This window comes from Sebastes fasciatus, chromosome 1 (assembly GCF_043250625.1).
Source record: "Sebastes fasciatus isolate fSebFas1 chromosome 1, fSebFas1.pri, whole genome shotgun sequence".
NCBI classification, from domain to species: Eukaryota; Metazoa; Chordata; class Actinopteri; order Perciformes; family Sebastidae; genus Sebastes; species Sebastes fasciatus.
Window position 1 is genome coordinate 23,858,069 of NC_133795.1, and position 16,915 is coordinate 23,874,983.

The 16,915-nt window shown below is 41.4% G+C and overlaps 1 protein-coding gene across 1 annotated transcript; it reads right to left on the reverse strand.

The window, feature by feature from the left end:
- Positions 1 to 753: 753 nt before the first annotated feature.
- LOC141769632 (protein SSUH2 homolog) lies at positions 754 to 15,632 on the reverse strand. Its single transcript, XM_074638881.1, has 12 exons — positions 15,378 to 15,632; positions 13,711 to 13,791; positions 13,554 to 13,629; positions 13,293 to 13,422; positions 12,139 to 12,199; positions 11,450 to 11,571; positions 10,255 to 10,317; positions 10,014 to 10,093; positions 9,479 to 9,571; positions 6,435 to 6,540; positions 5,982 to 6,089; positions 754 to 5,419 (listed from the first exon to the last, which is right to left on the reverse strand). Exons 1-12 carry the CDS (start codon positions 15,388 to 15,390, stop codon positions 5,279 to 5,281), a joined length of 1,074 nt encoding a protein of 357 aa, XP_074494982.1. The 5' UTR covers positions 15,391 to 15,632; the 3' UTR covers positions 754 to 5,278.
- Positions 15,633 to 16,915: the final 1,283 nt, after the last annotated feature.

Consider the following 16,915-nt stretch of genomic DNA (forward strand, 5'->3'; position numbering starts at 1 on the left):
ACAGCAGCCAGTACACCTGATGTTAATCGACCAAATACAGTACTGTATTCTGTTGTAGCATCGCTGTATAATCTCTTCCACTAAATATGTTCGCAGGTAAACTAACACTTACAAAATTAGCAAGCTAACGCTACTTGGAAGTTCACAGATAGGAAAATGAAGGGGTTAAAAAACAGCAAAAATATAGTGAAAGATAAATAAATTAAAAAAGTTAAAATAAGTATTAACTATTTCATCAAATGAATGGTGGTAAAGGGAACAAATCTAACTAAAAATCTAACCATCTATATCCTTTATTTAACCAGGTAAAAGTCTTATTGAGATTAAAATCTCTTTTTCAAGAGCGACCTGGCCAAGAGGGCAGCACAGGGCACTAACATTGTTACAACAATAAACACAAACCACACAGACAGACAAATAAATCTGTCACACATTACAAATTAATGTGCACAATATCCAGTAAATGTGCATTACAAAAAAAACAGCTATAATACATAAAACAGGTATAATTTAAAAAAAAAAAAAAAGTCTGAATGGAGGTTAAAGAAAAAGTAAAATTTATTTCTCACTTGAATCAATAATCTCAATATTATTTGTTAATGTACTGTATTATATATACTATATTATATATTATATTATATTATATTATATTATATTATATAATATATTACTGTGTTATATTTTTGACTTGTCTGATAACTTATACTGTTTCACATGTGTAGTTGTAAACAGATGTGATGTGACAGAAGCAGGTGAGTCTCAGAGTTTATTTTCAGCTTGAACGGTAACATACGATTAATGATCTATAGCAACAGAGTATTTGTGAGTACTATAACAGAGTAATAACATCATCAGGTCCATCAAGTTAGTAGCAGAGATGGTTGATAATTACAGCATTGTTTTAAGGCATTTACATCACAGATAAAAGGGCGTTACACTCAATTAAAGGTTCGTCACATTCAAGCAGCATCACTTTAGTTTGAGACAATAAACAGCAAAGGCGCGTTAACGTCGTGTTCAAGAACGTTCTGAAATTCAAGAATTAACAGTTAACTGCTGAAAAGTGTTTTTCTTTTGTTGACGATAGAAAAAATTAAACTTAAATAAAACCCCAAAAGATAAACAATAAGCAGCATGGATATCATGAAATGCAGAATGGAAGGAATATGTCATATTTATGAACTGATATATGGCCATATATACATTAACAGTAGAACCTGAAGTGGCTTCATCCTGTTTGTCACAGATAAACGTGTACTGAAGGCAGACAGCAGGCGGCAGCAGAGCCTGAGTCAAACACAGAGCGCCCTCTACAGGAGCTCAGCTCTACTGCAGGAGGACAGTTTAAAGGGACACATCTGTTTATTTTTGTCCTGACATTTAATGTTGACATCAGCTGAAACTGGAGAGTTAAAGTTAGCCGTAAACATGACACCAGTTATGCTCTAAACTAACTGGCAAAAACTAAAATAAAATGAATATTTTTAGCAAATTTCTGAAATTTCGTCAAAATAAAAAAACTATTTTCATCAATAACCTTTCTGTTATTCTAGAGGACAAGAGCAGTAACTCTGATACATTCAGACATTTCACCGCTGCATTTGTGTTGAATTAACTTGTATATTCTGGTCCACGTAGACCATGAGGGGATTTTAATCAGTCGCTATGACAAAGTTGTGGTTATGTATAAGCCCATTCAGAAGATGCATCAACCAGTCTTGCTCATTTCATGCGCAGGGCTGCACAATGCGATGTTCAGGCTTCGGGAGGTGCGTGCGTTAAGTCATGAGCATAAATGTTGCACAGAAACAAAGTCAAACTCATGCTGTTATCTCGCCTTTGATCTCATAACGTCATTAAACGGAACATATTTAATGACATCCTGGCGTGCGTGTGTGATTTCTTTTGGTTTATTGCGCACCAGCTGGCACCCGGGAGAGAAGCACTGCTGTGCACGGGTTATCTTAATGACGTGTTTAATATTTAATTGCTTGCTTGGTGTTAGACTTCATGTGGAAATAGCTTTAGTCTGGTTTTATGTTGTGTTGTTTCAGATGTTTGTTTTATCTTGAAGCCAGCAGCTTCAAGATGACCAACACAGGAAACACAAAAAATCTGATAAAGCCCTTTAAAGGAACAGTGTGTAGCATTTATGGGGATCTATTGGCAGAAATGGAATATATTATCAAGTATGTTTTCTTTGGTTTTGTTTTCACATTTTTGCGTCAGCCACCACAGTTCTCCTACACACTCGGCACACGGCAGAAGTTTCAATTGGCTGCAATCTGCAACCTCACCGCTAGATGCCGCCAAATCCTACACACTGCACCTTTAAGTCGTGTGACCTTGACAGATGTCTAATTGTATTTCTTCTCCACATTCATTTCTGTGACTTAAGGCTGTAAATAAGGCTGTAATCTACTTTTACATTACACTGCGCTTTACCTGACCGCTGTTGTCAAGTGGAAAACGTGCATCTCCAAATCCTTTCAAGATCTAACAAAAATCACCTTGTTTAAGCACCGAAGAGCTTTAAAGACTTTTGAGGAGGCTCTATGATCTTAGCTCATTGCAAGGTGTAAAAATAATCACCAACATTGGAGATGCAAGGTTTTCACTGGACACCAGTTTCTGGTTGCTGCAGGAATATTCCAGCTGTCGAAGCAGTAAAGTCCCCTACCCAGAATGCCTTTCAGCGCTGCAGACTGTTAGCTGGCTTAGAGTCAAAGCGACAGAGAAGCAGTCGCAGAGGCTTTAATGGACTTAATGCAGGACAGGAAACACTTAGCAAAGCTTCACATTTATCATAATGTTATGATGACGTGATGATGTATTTTCTTCTTTATAAAACAGAGGTATGACATTAAGGAATACTGTTTTAACACTTTGGTGAGGTTTGTTTTTTATCATCATACAGCTGAATGTGACAAACATCAGGTAGATTATACACAGAACACACTGAGATATGTATGTTTCTATACCGGAAAATCATGGTAATATTTTCATTCTGCCTGTACACCAAGCAGATCACCACACCAGAGACATCCTCTCTCTCAGTCAAACCCCACCTCTTGCTTGAGGCATCATTAAACCCGTCCTCCTGTACTGCACCAACTGCTATTTAACCATCTAAAATAACTAGTTTCCCCACTCCCAACCTGCCAGCCCTCATTGACAGTGACACCACTTGCAGAGCGCTGACCATAGCACACAACCATAGACTGTATATAAAGATGGACGACATGGCAGCTCCCCAAAAGTGAAGCCAAAACATCCTGATCGCCCCCTGGTGGCTGGCTGCAGTAAAGGTCATAAATCCCACCTCCTCCATGTTAGTGGATAGGACAAGGGCCAAACTAAAAAGTCAAAGTACACGTCAAATACAATTTTCCCAAAGATGGTTTCTGTCATTTTAGGTAGTTCTTATCACGCTGATGTATGTTCAAGTGTTCAAGTTTGGTTTTAATGAGTTATTTGATGCTCTAAAAAGGGGGTGAGACGTCATGATTGACAGCTGTGATTGACATCTTCTCTGAGTGAAGTCGTCGCAGCCAGAGGCTCGAGAATTGTACAAGGCGGAGATGTAACTGCAACTTTCCATAACCGTCACCAGTCTGTGTAATGGAACATGAGTCAATTTGATCATAAATGTGGTTATAGACATATTATGGTTAGTTGTTGTGTCTTTCTAGCCAAACAGCTAGCGTGGTGCTAACATAGCAGCTAGGTAGTTCACGCTAACAAGCTGCGGCCATACTCGGCTCGGGCAGGTGTGTGGGCGGGACCTTGATTCCGCGGCTCCACCCCCCGATTACTACTGTGCAGACTCTGGCTCCAAATGACGTCAAAATCTCCAGATGTCAGCATCCGTATCCGGGATATCTTGGCTTCACTTTTGTACAGTGGGAGGAAGTGGAGATGCGTCGTCCATCTACATATACAGTCTATGTGCACAAAGCTTCTAAACACAAATATTCAGTGAAGACATGCGAATTAAATTCGCTTCGACACTTTCTGGTGTGACCAGACCTTTAGAAAAACAAAAGTGATCTGCTTTTGTTACCAGAGTCATAAAAATCTTGATCCGTTTGTGGTGAAACCTCTGATCTCTACAGTTTAATCATTAAAGTGGTTTCCAGCTTCATGTCATATTAAACCACAGATAGAAGAACCAGGTTAAACCACGTGAACCAGATTCTATTGCTGCTCTATAAACTGTGTCTTTGTTCCCCATACAGAGCAGCATTCACTCCATCATCTGATTACAATACACACACAAAGAATTATCACATATCATATATTAACCTCTGTCAGATGAAAATCTCATATCTCCATATTTATTTTTATTTACTATTTCTCATTGACTATTTACTTATCATCAATTTTATATGTTTCTGCCTTCAGGGCTGAACACTCCTGCTCGTCCTCAAAACATAATGTTTTGGACATTTTCCATGCAATATTGAGGACATTAAATGGCACATACTGGCATAATGCGTGTTCAGTAAAAGTGTTTTGTAACAGAAAACATATCTTTGGTAAGTGGTCATGTTGTCAGAGACATGATGTTCAACACAGGTGTCCACACAGAGACAATAATAGGATACATACAGCAGGCCGGTTTAACCATAACATTTTTTCAATCTTAAATTTGGATACCTACAATCTAGTTCTAAATGTGAAAGATTAAAAGTTTATCTAGATTAAATGTAATTCTTGATATGAAGGATAAATGACAAGAATGTCTATTATTTTCTCTCATCAGGACACCTGGTGGAGCATCACGGTGTCCTAACAGGAGGTAGAGTCAGAACTGAGCGGACAGTTTTGGAAAAACAGCAGATAAATCGAGTCCCTCCAGGATTGTTTCGTTAATGTGGAGACAAATACTTGATGCCAGTACTGAGAAAGTTACACCATACCTTCCCTTTCTTTTTGAGTGAAATATTACATACTGAAGTTTCAGTTTTGTATTAATTTCAGACAATATTCAAAATTAATTCTTTATCACAAACAAATGTGTGTCCGTTTAAGTACATTTAACATGCTTAACATCTGCAAAAGTGGGACCCGACCACTTGTGGGAACCCGGTGGGAACCACTCTCCATCTAATTGGACGATTTTTGTGGAAAACTCTTAATGTGTGCAGTGGATGGTTAAAAGCTGTCCTGGAGGGAGGAGATAGTATTAAAAAAGAAACAGAATAACTGTTTGGGACAGTTTGTGTGTGTGTGTGTGTGTGTGTGTGTGTGTGTGTGTGTGTGTGTGTGTGTGTGTCTACTGGATGACACAGCAGCAGGTTGCAGGGTAATTGTCAGCGCTGACTTGGTTCTCGTTGCCGTAGACGAAGTAGACGTGAGAGTCGCCTTTCCACTTGTAGTTGACTTTAGTGATGGGGATCAACTCGACCGTCTGCCTCTGAGAGAGAGAGAGAGAGAGAGAAAGAAATGTTACCTTGCATGTTATCTTACATTCCAACTGACGCCATTTGGGATTTGGGAGAGAATTGTTCATGTTAACTATTTTTTGGACAGTCTTAGACCATAGGAATAACATTTAGGAATTTTGAAAGTGGGCGTAGTTCCCTTTTAACCCCATATGCTCCAGTGGAGCTGCTCACATCAGACTGTGGTTGTACTGGGCAGCTTCCAGGTCTTAATGTGTGTAAATGTGCAAATGTGATCAGGAGAGGAAGTTTCAAAAGAGAGGCTTCCTCTCAGTGAAACTTCCCTGAATAAATAATGGTCATCTCTTTCAACCTTCCTGTGCACTCACAGCATCTGAGATAGATTATGAATGACTTGATACCTGCATGAGCAATAAAAATTATATTATTTAGGCTACAAAAATCGCTTTCATTTACAACAACGACTAAAAAAAAAGAGTGGTCCTCAATGGTAGCGACAGTGACACCTATCTTGTCTTTTCATCTTTGAGTTTCTCTTGAATCTGTCAGTCATGCAGCTGTCTGCTGGCCTACCTGCTGCAGGATCCTGGAGGTCTGGGCATACTTGCTTTGGTGGTCTCTGACCAGACGCTCAGAGGCCTCAGAGATGGCCTGGTTTGGGAACCCGAGCAGCGGGTAGAGCTGAGAGGAGACAGACAAATAACATTAGCGACATCCTTTAAAGTCGAGGACAGCCCTAACCACTATCCATGACCTCAGTGCTAAACATATCATTTAACTAACACCTCTATGACAGTGAAAAAAAACTGAACATTATAGGCATCATAAAAGTTAACTTTATGACAGGATTGTAGCCTACTAGATTGTACAGGTGTACCTAATAAAGTGGCCACTGAGTGTATATTGATAACAAGATGAGCAGTGTTTACCACCACCGCTTTCTAATGCAGTAAACCCTGAGAGCTTTTATTTAATTAATGCAGTTTTATAATGTGTGTGTGCGTGTGTGTGTGGTTCAGTGTGTACCAGGTATTGGTTGTTCTTGAACAGCTCCTTCCCAGTCACTGAACGAAGATCATCAACCTTTAGGCCAGAGTTCTGCTGCACCACGTCGTCCTCCACATTGTTAGTCCTAAACACGAATACACACATATATACACATATAAACATACACACATAGAATAATATACACACATACATCATTTCATTAGGGTTTTTTAGTTGGAAATAGTGTACAGTGTGTATTTGTATGAATTTGAATTCACGTGGTGCAGGTTTAGCTTTACACCACCAGAGGTCACCAAAGTGTGATCCAAGACAACGCCACTGCTCACCAAATCCATGTAAAGGAACAGTGTGTAACATTTCGGGGGATCTATCAGCAGACATGGAATATAATATTCATGACTATGTTTTCATTAGTGTATAATCACCTGAAACTAAGAATCATTGTGTTTTCGTTAGCTGAGAATGAGCCGTTTATATCTACATAGGGAGCGGGTCCTCTTCACAGAGTCCACCATGTTGCTCCGCCATGTTACAGAAGCCCAGAACAGACAAACCAAACACTGGCTCTAGAGAGTCTTTCACGTTTTTACATAACCTGAAGGCCACCCTAGTTCTCCGACACGCTGGTGGAACTGTGGAAACGTGAACCACAGAGTACAAAACCGTGGTACCGCCAGCAGTTGTCTGACTTCTGTTGCTCCTAAAGTAGTGTTATTATGGTAAGGATGGCCTCTGAGCGAGGCGAACGACGTTACAACGGTTTTGCACTCTGCGGCTCACATTACCCTCATCTTGGAAAAGGAAGAGTGAGTGGAGAGGTACTTGGTTGCAATCTGCAACCACTCCACTAGATATCGACAAATCCTTTAATATTAAACTACATTAAAGCCACTATGGGTCGATCCATACCAACTCACCAAGATGTCCAAGTTCATGTCATGGACTTTCTTGAAAAAGATCTTGCTAAATGTAGCTTTGGAGCTGAAAAACCCACTTTGTAAGAAACTAGTGCAGTGCCTGTTCAGAACATGCCTGTTCAGAACGGGCTGCTTGGCATGTGGCGTTGCCGTTTGCAGTTTTCTCGAGAATGTTTTTCAGGACAACTGAAAAATCTTCAAGGAACCAGGGGACATCTCAAGGACCTCTGGAACCTCATCAATTGGACCTATTTAAAGGGACTATTTGTAACTTTCAGAAATGCTTCTTAACAGCGACACCTGTGGCCGTGAAATCAACGAAAGTCAGCGTCGGGCTCGCGCTTGCTCGCTCTAAATATACCTGAACGAGCATCACTCAAAACAGTGAGGCGACACACGTCAGCTAAAACCACAATATCACTATATTTCAGCTGCTTGGCAGTAATGTTAGCTGACCAGACGAAGGTCTCTCCATGAACATGATTTAGATCTGATCCTAGTGTTGGCTTTTCCTGCCTAAGTGCAGGCTGATGCAGCTGGGCTCTGCAGCATGTCTCCTCTGCTCTCTCCGCCCGCAGCCGGAGAGAGCAGAGGAGACACCGGCACCCGGTCGGTAACGAGAAGACAACATAAATCTCTGTAGAGCTTCGTCACTTCACAAGACACGGAAAACCTCTGTTGGTCTGGAGGAGCTGCAGCATTTATTTCTGCACAAACGTCCCCTGTACATTCACTAGATATTCTCAGAGCTAAACTCTTCTGCAGTGTGGAGTGAGCGCGCGTTCACGTCTAGAGGTGGAGCGAGACAGCGAGGACGCGCGCGCATTCTGAGTGAAGGAGAGCATGCAGCGGAGACGAGGCTCCAGCCACACGCGAGCGCGCATATGCGAACGCGCATGTGTGACGACCCGCTACATTTATGCGCGTACAAAGTTACAAATAGTCCCTTTAAGGGCGCATGGAAACTCCTAAAAGACCCCTGGAACCTCCTTTAAGGACCACTGGAAGATCTTTCAGGACCCGTGGAACATCAAGGACTCAGGGAACCTCCCCAAGGAGCCCTGGAACCACCAAGGCTCAATGTGATGGGATTTTCTATTAATTCCTCTCTCATTGGTTGGGTCAGAGTGTTTCTCAGAGTGTCCCTCTGTTGACATTATTGGGTTGGAGTCCTGTCTAGGGGAGCCGCCGTTATCTGTACAACTGTGTCTGTAGTAGGGACCATAGAGCCAGTCGCTTGGGCAACCTGGGTCAGAGATGCCAGAGGAACCGAGTAAGTCAAAACATGATAATGGTAAAACACTGAGCACCAGGGAGGAAGGGCAGAGTTGTGAGGCCTCTTCCTTCCTATTGAGTTAACTTGTGTATCAGAAATTCCACCACACCCAATATAACCTCCTCACGTACCACTATAACATCTCCAAGGTCTCAGCGAATCTCCTCTCTCCTCTTTGGAACCCCTCAAAGACCCCTGGAAACGTTTTAATGCTCTCTATAACTTCATCAAGAACCATATGAACCTCCCTATTGCCTCCTGGAAACCCTGCAAGGTCACAGTGGCACATCATTATACATGCCTCATACATGACCACATTCTGGATAAGTGTTTAGACGTGATGTGCCTTACGGAAAACCTGGCATCAACCAGATGTTTTTTTCTGTTCTGAATGAGACCTGTCCCCCTGGCTATTGTTACCTCCAGAAAGCCCGCAGCACGGGTCATGGTGGCGGTCTGTCTGTCCTCCTCCCCAGGACTAAGCTCAGCAACAAGGGTGATCGGGCTTTCTGTTCCGCCACCCCTCTCCTTTGTCCTTCATTAAGGACCTCTGGAACAAACAAGCCCTTGGATCTCTTTAAGACTCCATCAACTGAAAGACCACTGAAATCTCTCCCAGGACCACTGCAACATCTTCAGTGTCTCAGGGAACCTCCTCAAGCACCCCTAGAAACTCTTCTACAACTTCCTCAAGGACCATTTTAACCTTCCCAGTGACTCCAGGAAACCCTATGGAACATCATCAATGACCCCTTGGACCTCTTTAAGGCCCCTTAGAAGCTCCTCAAGGACCGCTAAAAATCTCATCCAGGACTCCAGGAACCTGTTCATGAACCCTGTAACAGTTGCAGTATCAGTAGCCTACTTACCACTCCACTTTGAGCTTGATGTACGCCAGAAGTTGTCGTTTTCCTTTACAGGTTTCACACTGCTTCGTTGCCTGCCCATTACATTCGGTACACCTACACACACACACACATACACATACATAGTCAGACATGACACATGTTTCTCATTCTTCTGTAATCTGATCCAAGTGTACTGACTGTACAGTGTAATTTAAAGGGCGGCACTCCTGTTTTTCTTTTTCTAGTTCATTAACTTCATATGTGGCTGAACATTTTTCAAATAATGGATCACTTGTTACATTGATTTCCTTCCTTTCTCCCAGAGAGCCAATGATTTAACCATTCCTTTAATAGAAACTTTAGGGAGCTTTATGTTTCTGTCCAAATGAAGTTATTGTTGTATGGCAATTTTTCTGTCTTTCAACCTATTAAAAGTAAGCACTGCGTATTTGAAAACTACCCCCTCCATGTGCAGCATGAAATCACATCTCGGGTGCAATTATTATTGATTGACATTTCAGACACAACCCAGGACTCCCCGACCCCCCTTCAGGACCTTTCTTTGCCTGTACCATCACAGCGACTGCAGTTCTCATCCATCTTCGTCCCAGAGCCGTTGCACACCCAGCACGGTTTCTATACAGAAAAACACACACACACACACAGGATTAGTAACATGGAGTTTATTGTAAATCCACATTCAATTAATTCTGACTGATTTTATCTGTAAACTACAATTATTATGAAGCTTATTATTACTGATTGATTATTAATTGACTGATTGACAGTCTTCTTACATGTCCATCTCCATGGCACTCCTCACACGGCTTCGTCCCCGAGCCATGGCAGCTGTCGCACTCCTAAACACACACAAGTTAAAAATAACTTTAGTGTATGTTGGAGTTACACTGACACGCTGAAGCTGACGGAATGCTCCACATCAGAATGCTGCTCTCTGATTGGCTGTCAGCCATCAGTTAAAATACATACATACATGTTGAGGTCAACAGTTTGACTCATGTTCTAAATCTGAAGGTAACCATAGCAACAGTACTGACGTTAGCAGTAAACTTTTAGTGCCTTCAAACAAAACTCATGAGCTCGCGTTTACAACATGGGAAGTCGTGTACCCGATATGCTTGGCGTTCAAGTGGTTAAGTCGTGAGAACACCGCTGCTAAGCAACGGCAATATTAACGTTACTAGAAGCCACAGAGGCAAACAATTTAGCAAGCTAGCAAACGGGTAACATAATACAGTAAATGCAAAGACACGATGACAGAGGAAAATGATGAGACCATTGGGAATATCAACATTTTCCTCAGACATATTATACAATTACGAAGAATCACAATATACGACTAAAACTACATAGATATTCACTTATTATGGACCGAAAAATTTACTTCCATGGCCTCTGCCATTTCTGACAACGTCAACAAACACGTCACAATTTGTGAACTCGGAGCTTTCAGAAACTTTCCACTTACGAGGTCGTGCATACCACAAGAGGGGGGTGTTCATATGGACTCTTCTCGTGAACACGGTAAACACGACCCCGTTGGAAAGCACCAAAAGTCGGGAGTCTTTAGAACCTCTACATAAAACCTCTCAAACCCTCTCAAAAGACCCCAGGAGCCTCTTCAAGGACCTCTGAAACCACCAATGGTCCCTGGGACCTCTTTAAGGCCACTGCAACATCTTCCAGGACCCCTGGAACACCCCAGGGACCTTTTCAAGGACCCCTGTAAGCTCTTCAAGAAGGCCTGTAAAACCTTCTCAGTGAACCCTTGAATCTTTGGGACTTTCCCACCTCCTCAAGGACTCCTCAAATATTCATACGTTAAACTCCTGCTCTCTGATTGGATGTCAGCTGTATTTTAAAATCAAACATAGTTCAGGTCAACCGTTTGTAAATCAGAGGGTAAATCAAACTGCAGGTAACCATAGCAACAAGACGGTCTTTGACAGACAGCGTCTGTTAACCAATCACCTTGAGGGAGGAAGTGTAGGGCACGCGGATCTCCTCCGTGTGATTGGTGAAGAGGTTTGGAGTCGTGGCCTGGATCTCCCAGGGCCGGGGTGCGGTCTGGGTGTAGAAGTCAGCCGGTTCACCTGTCAGTCACACAAGAGAGACGTCACACCCACCTGTCAATCAAAAAACACCTGACACCTGCTGCTATAGTGATGTCATCAGGGGTATCTCAGCTTGGGACGATTTATAACAGAAAACCTGCACTGAGTAGGTGTGAAGTTTGAAAGACGTGGGTGTTTAACAGGCTGAGACGGTCTAATAAAAAACACTATCCAGCTGCATTATGGGAAATGTAGGCCCCAGTGTTTTGGGAGGTTTTGATCCATACTAGGGACTAAAAACGGGAATATCTCAGACTCTGCTGCACAGATTTTGACCATTCTTGTAAATTATTATTTTTTGAAAAGGAAATACTGAATCACTGGAGGAGAACTGGTTTAATGTGACTGAGAGCTGTTTTCCAACCAGAAAAGTCACCACAAATTGTTCATCAATCCAACCTTTCTGCCTGTTCTCTAGATAGAAAATTAAACTGCCTGCCTTTCTCTCTCACTTATTGGAATTAAATAACATTAAAGAAGCAATTAGTGGACCTTTAAAGCTCAGAATTAGGTTCAGGTTGCACAAACGTCTGTGTGTTTGTTTACCTTCATACGGTTTGGTGGCCCACTCAGTTGACCTGGACTCAGTGAAGGTCTCCAGTCGATACTACAGAGCAGAAAACACACCACAACAAGAAGCATAACGTGTGCAGCAGTGTTAACGACATTTGAGCTGACAGAGACAATAGTGTTACAAATAGAAACAATAACAGCAATATTGTAACATTAAAAGTAAAAACAATAATCACATAACAGTAATAGAAAACGTAATTAGTAATAATTACAGCGATGGTTTAGATTTAGGAAACTGAATCAGAAGAAGAAGACAGATGCGGTCTGGTCAATATTCATTACAGATGTCATGAGTTTCATCTTACTGTTTTTGATTCAGTGTGCCTTAGCTACATTAGCATCAGTATCTCCAAATAAATGTCCATAAATCCGATTAGAACTCGCAGAAAAAGGACGCTATTCATAACTTCAGAACTTACCTGAGAATCATCACATCTTTAAGTTTTCTTCATTATTAAAGTAATCCAGTGATGGTTGTCAGTACATCCATGGGCGCATTACAAAAAGGAACAGCAGATAGCTAATTGGCATAACCTTTAAAACTCAAGTTGTAGCCACCAGCTAACTAACTGGCTCCATGGAAATATGAGAAGATCCAAAACATGGAGCATGACTATCCCCCAAACTCGGGCACAATACAGTGCAGTGTACGTCACCTGTGTTTTGGCAGTGCTCAGAGCACAACACACAATCACTGATGACTCATGTGAAACACAAGAAAGGCATCAAGAGGCTTCATCAGTTCTTGATATTCACAGCATCATGGCTTTTTGGCATTTTAATGTCACATGAGAGTCTGTGAGGTCACATGGCAGTCATGTGGGAGTCATCAGAGCCAAATAACTAAACCGTTTATAAACTGGTGTGAAGTGATGTCATACTGTCCGACACTGATAAAAGGCCTCTTCAAACTGTCTCTGTGTGGACACATGCAGTCCTTTAAATGTAGAGCATGGAAAGACCCCTGGTATGAACATATGATCTGGATAATGAAAAACTTAAGAGATCAGATCAGATCCCAGCAGGTGCAAATGTTTCCAGCCCTACAAAACACGACTGGAGCATCCTTAAGTAACAAACACACCAGTAACAGCACCACATCATAAAGAGCGTGACTATCACGTCACCCTGTAGGTGTTGAACGGCTCCATGCTGGTGATGACTCCATCGTTGACTGGACCTTTACCCCAGCAGCACTGATACGACGTAAAGCTCTTGAATGCCTCGCGGGCAACATCCTCCGACAGAGTGGGGATGCTACAACACACACACACACACACACAAACACACATGATGAGTTTAACCAGAATATCCTCACTGAACGCAGTCTTTTTCTCATTATGAGCATCATGTGGTTGGCTGGTGAGACAGGTGATGTCAGGCCTTACCTCCATTCGTCAGGTGAAGGCCCGGGTTGGGGCGGGGCTGAAGGCTCGATGGGCATAGGAGGGGGCAGGAAACCTCCTGCAACAACAATGACAAACTTAAACAAGTTGCAACAACATAAATATAATGTGAAGAGTTGTGGTGTTGGACTCCTCTTACCTCCTCCTGCCACGGTGCCTTCGTAGCCAGGCACGTTGCCAAACATGTTGGCCGCGGGGGCGTTGAGAGGTGGATACACGGCTGGAATAAACAACAGGAAACACTTCACAATGTGTGGGTGGAGCATGGGTGTGCAAAGCCTTTCAAGGAATAGTTCAACATTTTGGGAAATAACTTATTTGCTTTATTGCTGAGAGTCAGATGAGAGGATTTATTTCTCTCTCGTATCTGTACGGTAAATGTGGATGTGGTAAATAAGGAATGGAGGAAATAGGAAAAGACAAGGAGGAGGTAGAAAAAAAAGATGTAGGAACGAAAATAGGAGATAAAGAGGAAAAGGAGTAGATAGAAAAGGAAAATTGGAGGTAAAGAATAAGTGGAGTAAGTAACAAAGGAAATGAGGTAAAGAATGTGAGAGCGCAGTACAAAAGGGGAGGAGGGTATTTTGAATGAGCGGTGGAGCAGGTAAAGAAGGGTAGGAGAAGGTGGAGTAGGGGACGAGGAAGTGGAAGGAGAAGAGGAGGTAGAGAAGATAAGGGAGGAAGGAGGTAGCGAGAGGAGGTAGGGAAAGAGTGGAGGAAGTAGGGAAGGAGTGGAGGAAGTATGAGGCGTGGAGAAGGTAGGGAATAAGTGGAAGAGGTAGAGAAGGAGTGTAGAAGGAAGGGAAGGAGTGGAGGAGGTAGGGAAGGTGTGGAGGAGGTAGGGAAGGAGTGGAGGCGGTAAGGAAGGAGTGGAGGAGGTAGGGAAGGAGTGAAGGAAGTAAGGAATGGAGAAGGTAGGGAAGGATTGAAGGAAGTAAGGAATGGAGGAGGTAGGGAAGGAGTGGAGGATGTAGAGAAGGCAAGGAGTAGATCACTATATTTCAATTTATTACAGTGTCCAAATTCACATTTTCCATAGTTTGTTTCATTTTATGACGTTACATTCTAGCTACGTTTTATTTTGACTAAATGTGTTCTTCATATTGTTTTGTCTCTATTTCAATACAGTCTCATACTGCACTATATGCACAGTCACTCCCTACTGGGATTGTTTCTTTAACTGTCCAGAGGAAGATAGGCCCTATTCAATCCAGTGGACTTTGATAAATTCAATGGATCCATCAATAAACCTGTAAGCCTGATAAAATGCATCAAAAAATACCCTAAAAAAACAAAAAACTCATACTACAGTCTGAATGAAGGATTTATCTGGACTGAATGAAAAAGAAATTTAAGTAAAATTAATTCAAAATAGACTGACTTTTGTTTATTATATTCAGATAGGCCTATATTATTTGTAGTTGTGTAAGTCTTTAGTCGGTTTAAAAGCAGCTTCCTTTTTGCAAAAACTGTATTTGTATACAACAAATGGGCGAGTCCACAGTTTTTTTCTTGCAGACACCACACCTCCACAAACCCAATGCACTCAGACTCATTATATCCGAGTTTAAATTTAAAATTTAAACTAAAATTTAATTTTAAAATTAACTAAAATCCGTCTTAAACCGTGTTGAAGTTGTGTGCAAACCTTATTGTTGTTATGTATAAATACCCTATGTTTGCAGGGCGTGCATGTCTGCGGTCCAGCCTGTTACTGGAAGAGCCCTGCAGCAGCAGCTGCATGGTGTTGCGGTCAGTTTGGTGACATGTGTAATGTTGTGTCCTGCTGTGTGTTTCAGTTCCTACCTGCGCTGTTCATCCTGCTGCTCTTTGATCAGTATCGTATCAATAAATCCAGACAATTCCTCCTGTAGCTTGACACCACCGTTATGTTACAAGCAGCTGTCCAAAAGTGTCCAAACACCCACAATAAAACACAACTTCCGGTGAAACCTTCAAAAAATAAAAGTCTAACTGACTTGACTTTTCAGCTTTTTTTTCAGAATTGAAATGATTAAACCTGCAGTAGGCAGAATGTTTTTGGCATCATTGGACAAAAAAATCCATAATAATCTTTCAGCATATTGTAATTCAAGTGTTCTGAGAGACAACTAGACTTCTGCACCTCCTCATGGCTCTGTTTTCAGGCTTTAGGCCAATTTTTAGATTTTGGCCAATCACAGGTCATTTCAGAGAGAGAGCGTTCCTATTGGCTGTTCATTCAACGGCGGCAGATGTCAATCACTCGCGAACTCTGATAAAACAGTTAAACTAGGGAACGCTGATCAAATATGAATCAATATTCTGTTACTGTAATGCCTATTTCTCACCTCAAATGTTTTCAGAAACATCTTGTAGTGTACTGTTTAGCTGTAAAAAAAAAAATGAGAAAGTTTGCTCCGGCTGGTGGGCGGTGCTTGGTTTTTCCACAAACTTTCTCATTTTACAGCTAGAAGCAGAAATAGAGAATATGAATGGAAAATGGCCAAAATATAACACTACACCGTACAACTGCACTGTAATCATTTTGAGTGCAATGACCTGCTAAGTTGAAACCACCTCACTTTGATATGATTTTTATTCCCTGGTTTAAAAGATTTAGTGCCACAAAAAAAAGGAGAGGCTATATTTGCACACTGATATTTGAAAGCTGCACCTACAGATTACAGGTTATACAAAATAACACCCCTTGTCAAATTTCCTGTTTTTACTCAAAATTACAATATGTTTTATCTCAGGTTTAATATCTTGGATACACAATGCACCATACAAAAGTTGGACTGGACCACCCTCTGTAAATAAAGGTTAAAGAGTCAATATTTGAAAATTACTGCAGGCTTTTGGAACAGCAATGCAAAACATCACTTTACTATGGACATAAATGCACTTTTCTCTGCTGCTAAACACAGCTGCAAATTGGGTGTATGACTTCAAATTGTATGAATTTTTTTCTGAAGTGTTACTTATTTTATTCTTCTATTGTTATTTTTAGGTATGTTAATTTTATTACTTATTTATTCTATCCTTTTTAATGCACTGATGGGAGCTGGGAGAAACAATATTTCGTTTCCTTCTGTGTATGCAAATACCCAGTGAAATGACAATAAAATGAATCTTGAATCTCTTGAATCTTGAATCTTGAATATTTGAAAATTACTGCAGGCTTTTGTTTTGAAGGATACGAGCATAACTTCCGGTGTTCATGTGATTTTTGCTCGGGGTCTTTACTCCACAGATCTGCAGGAATGTCGACCACGCCCCATCTGGAATGGATTACATAGCAGAGTGGATAACACAAGTGCAACATGGGGGTGGACAAAATAACATGAACACCTTAACACTGA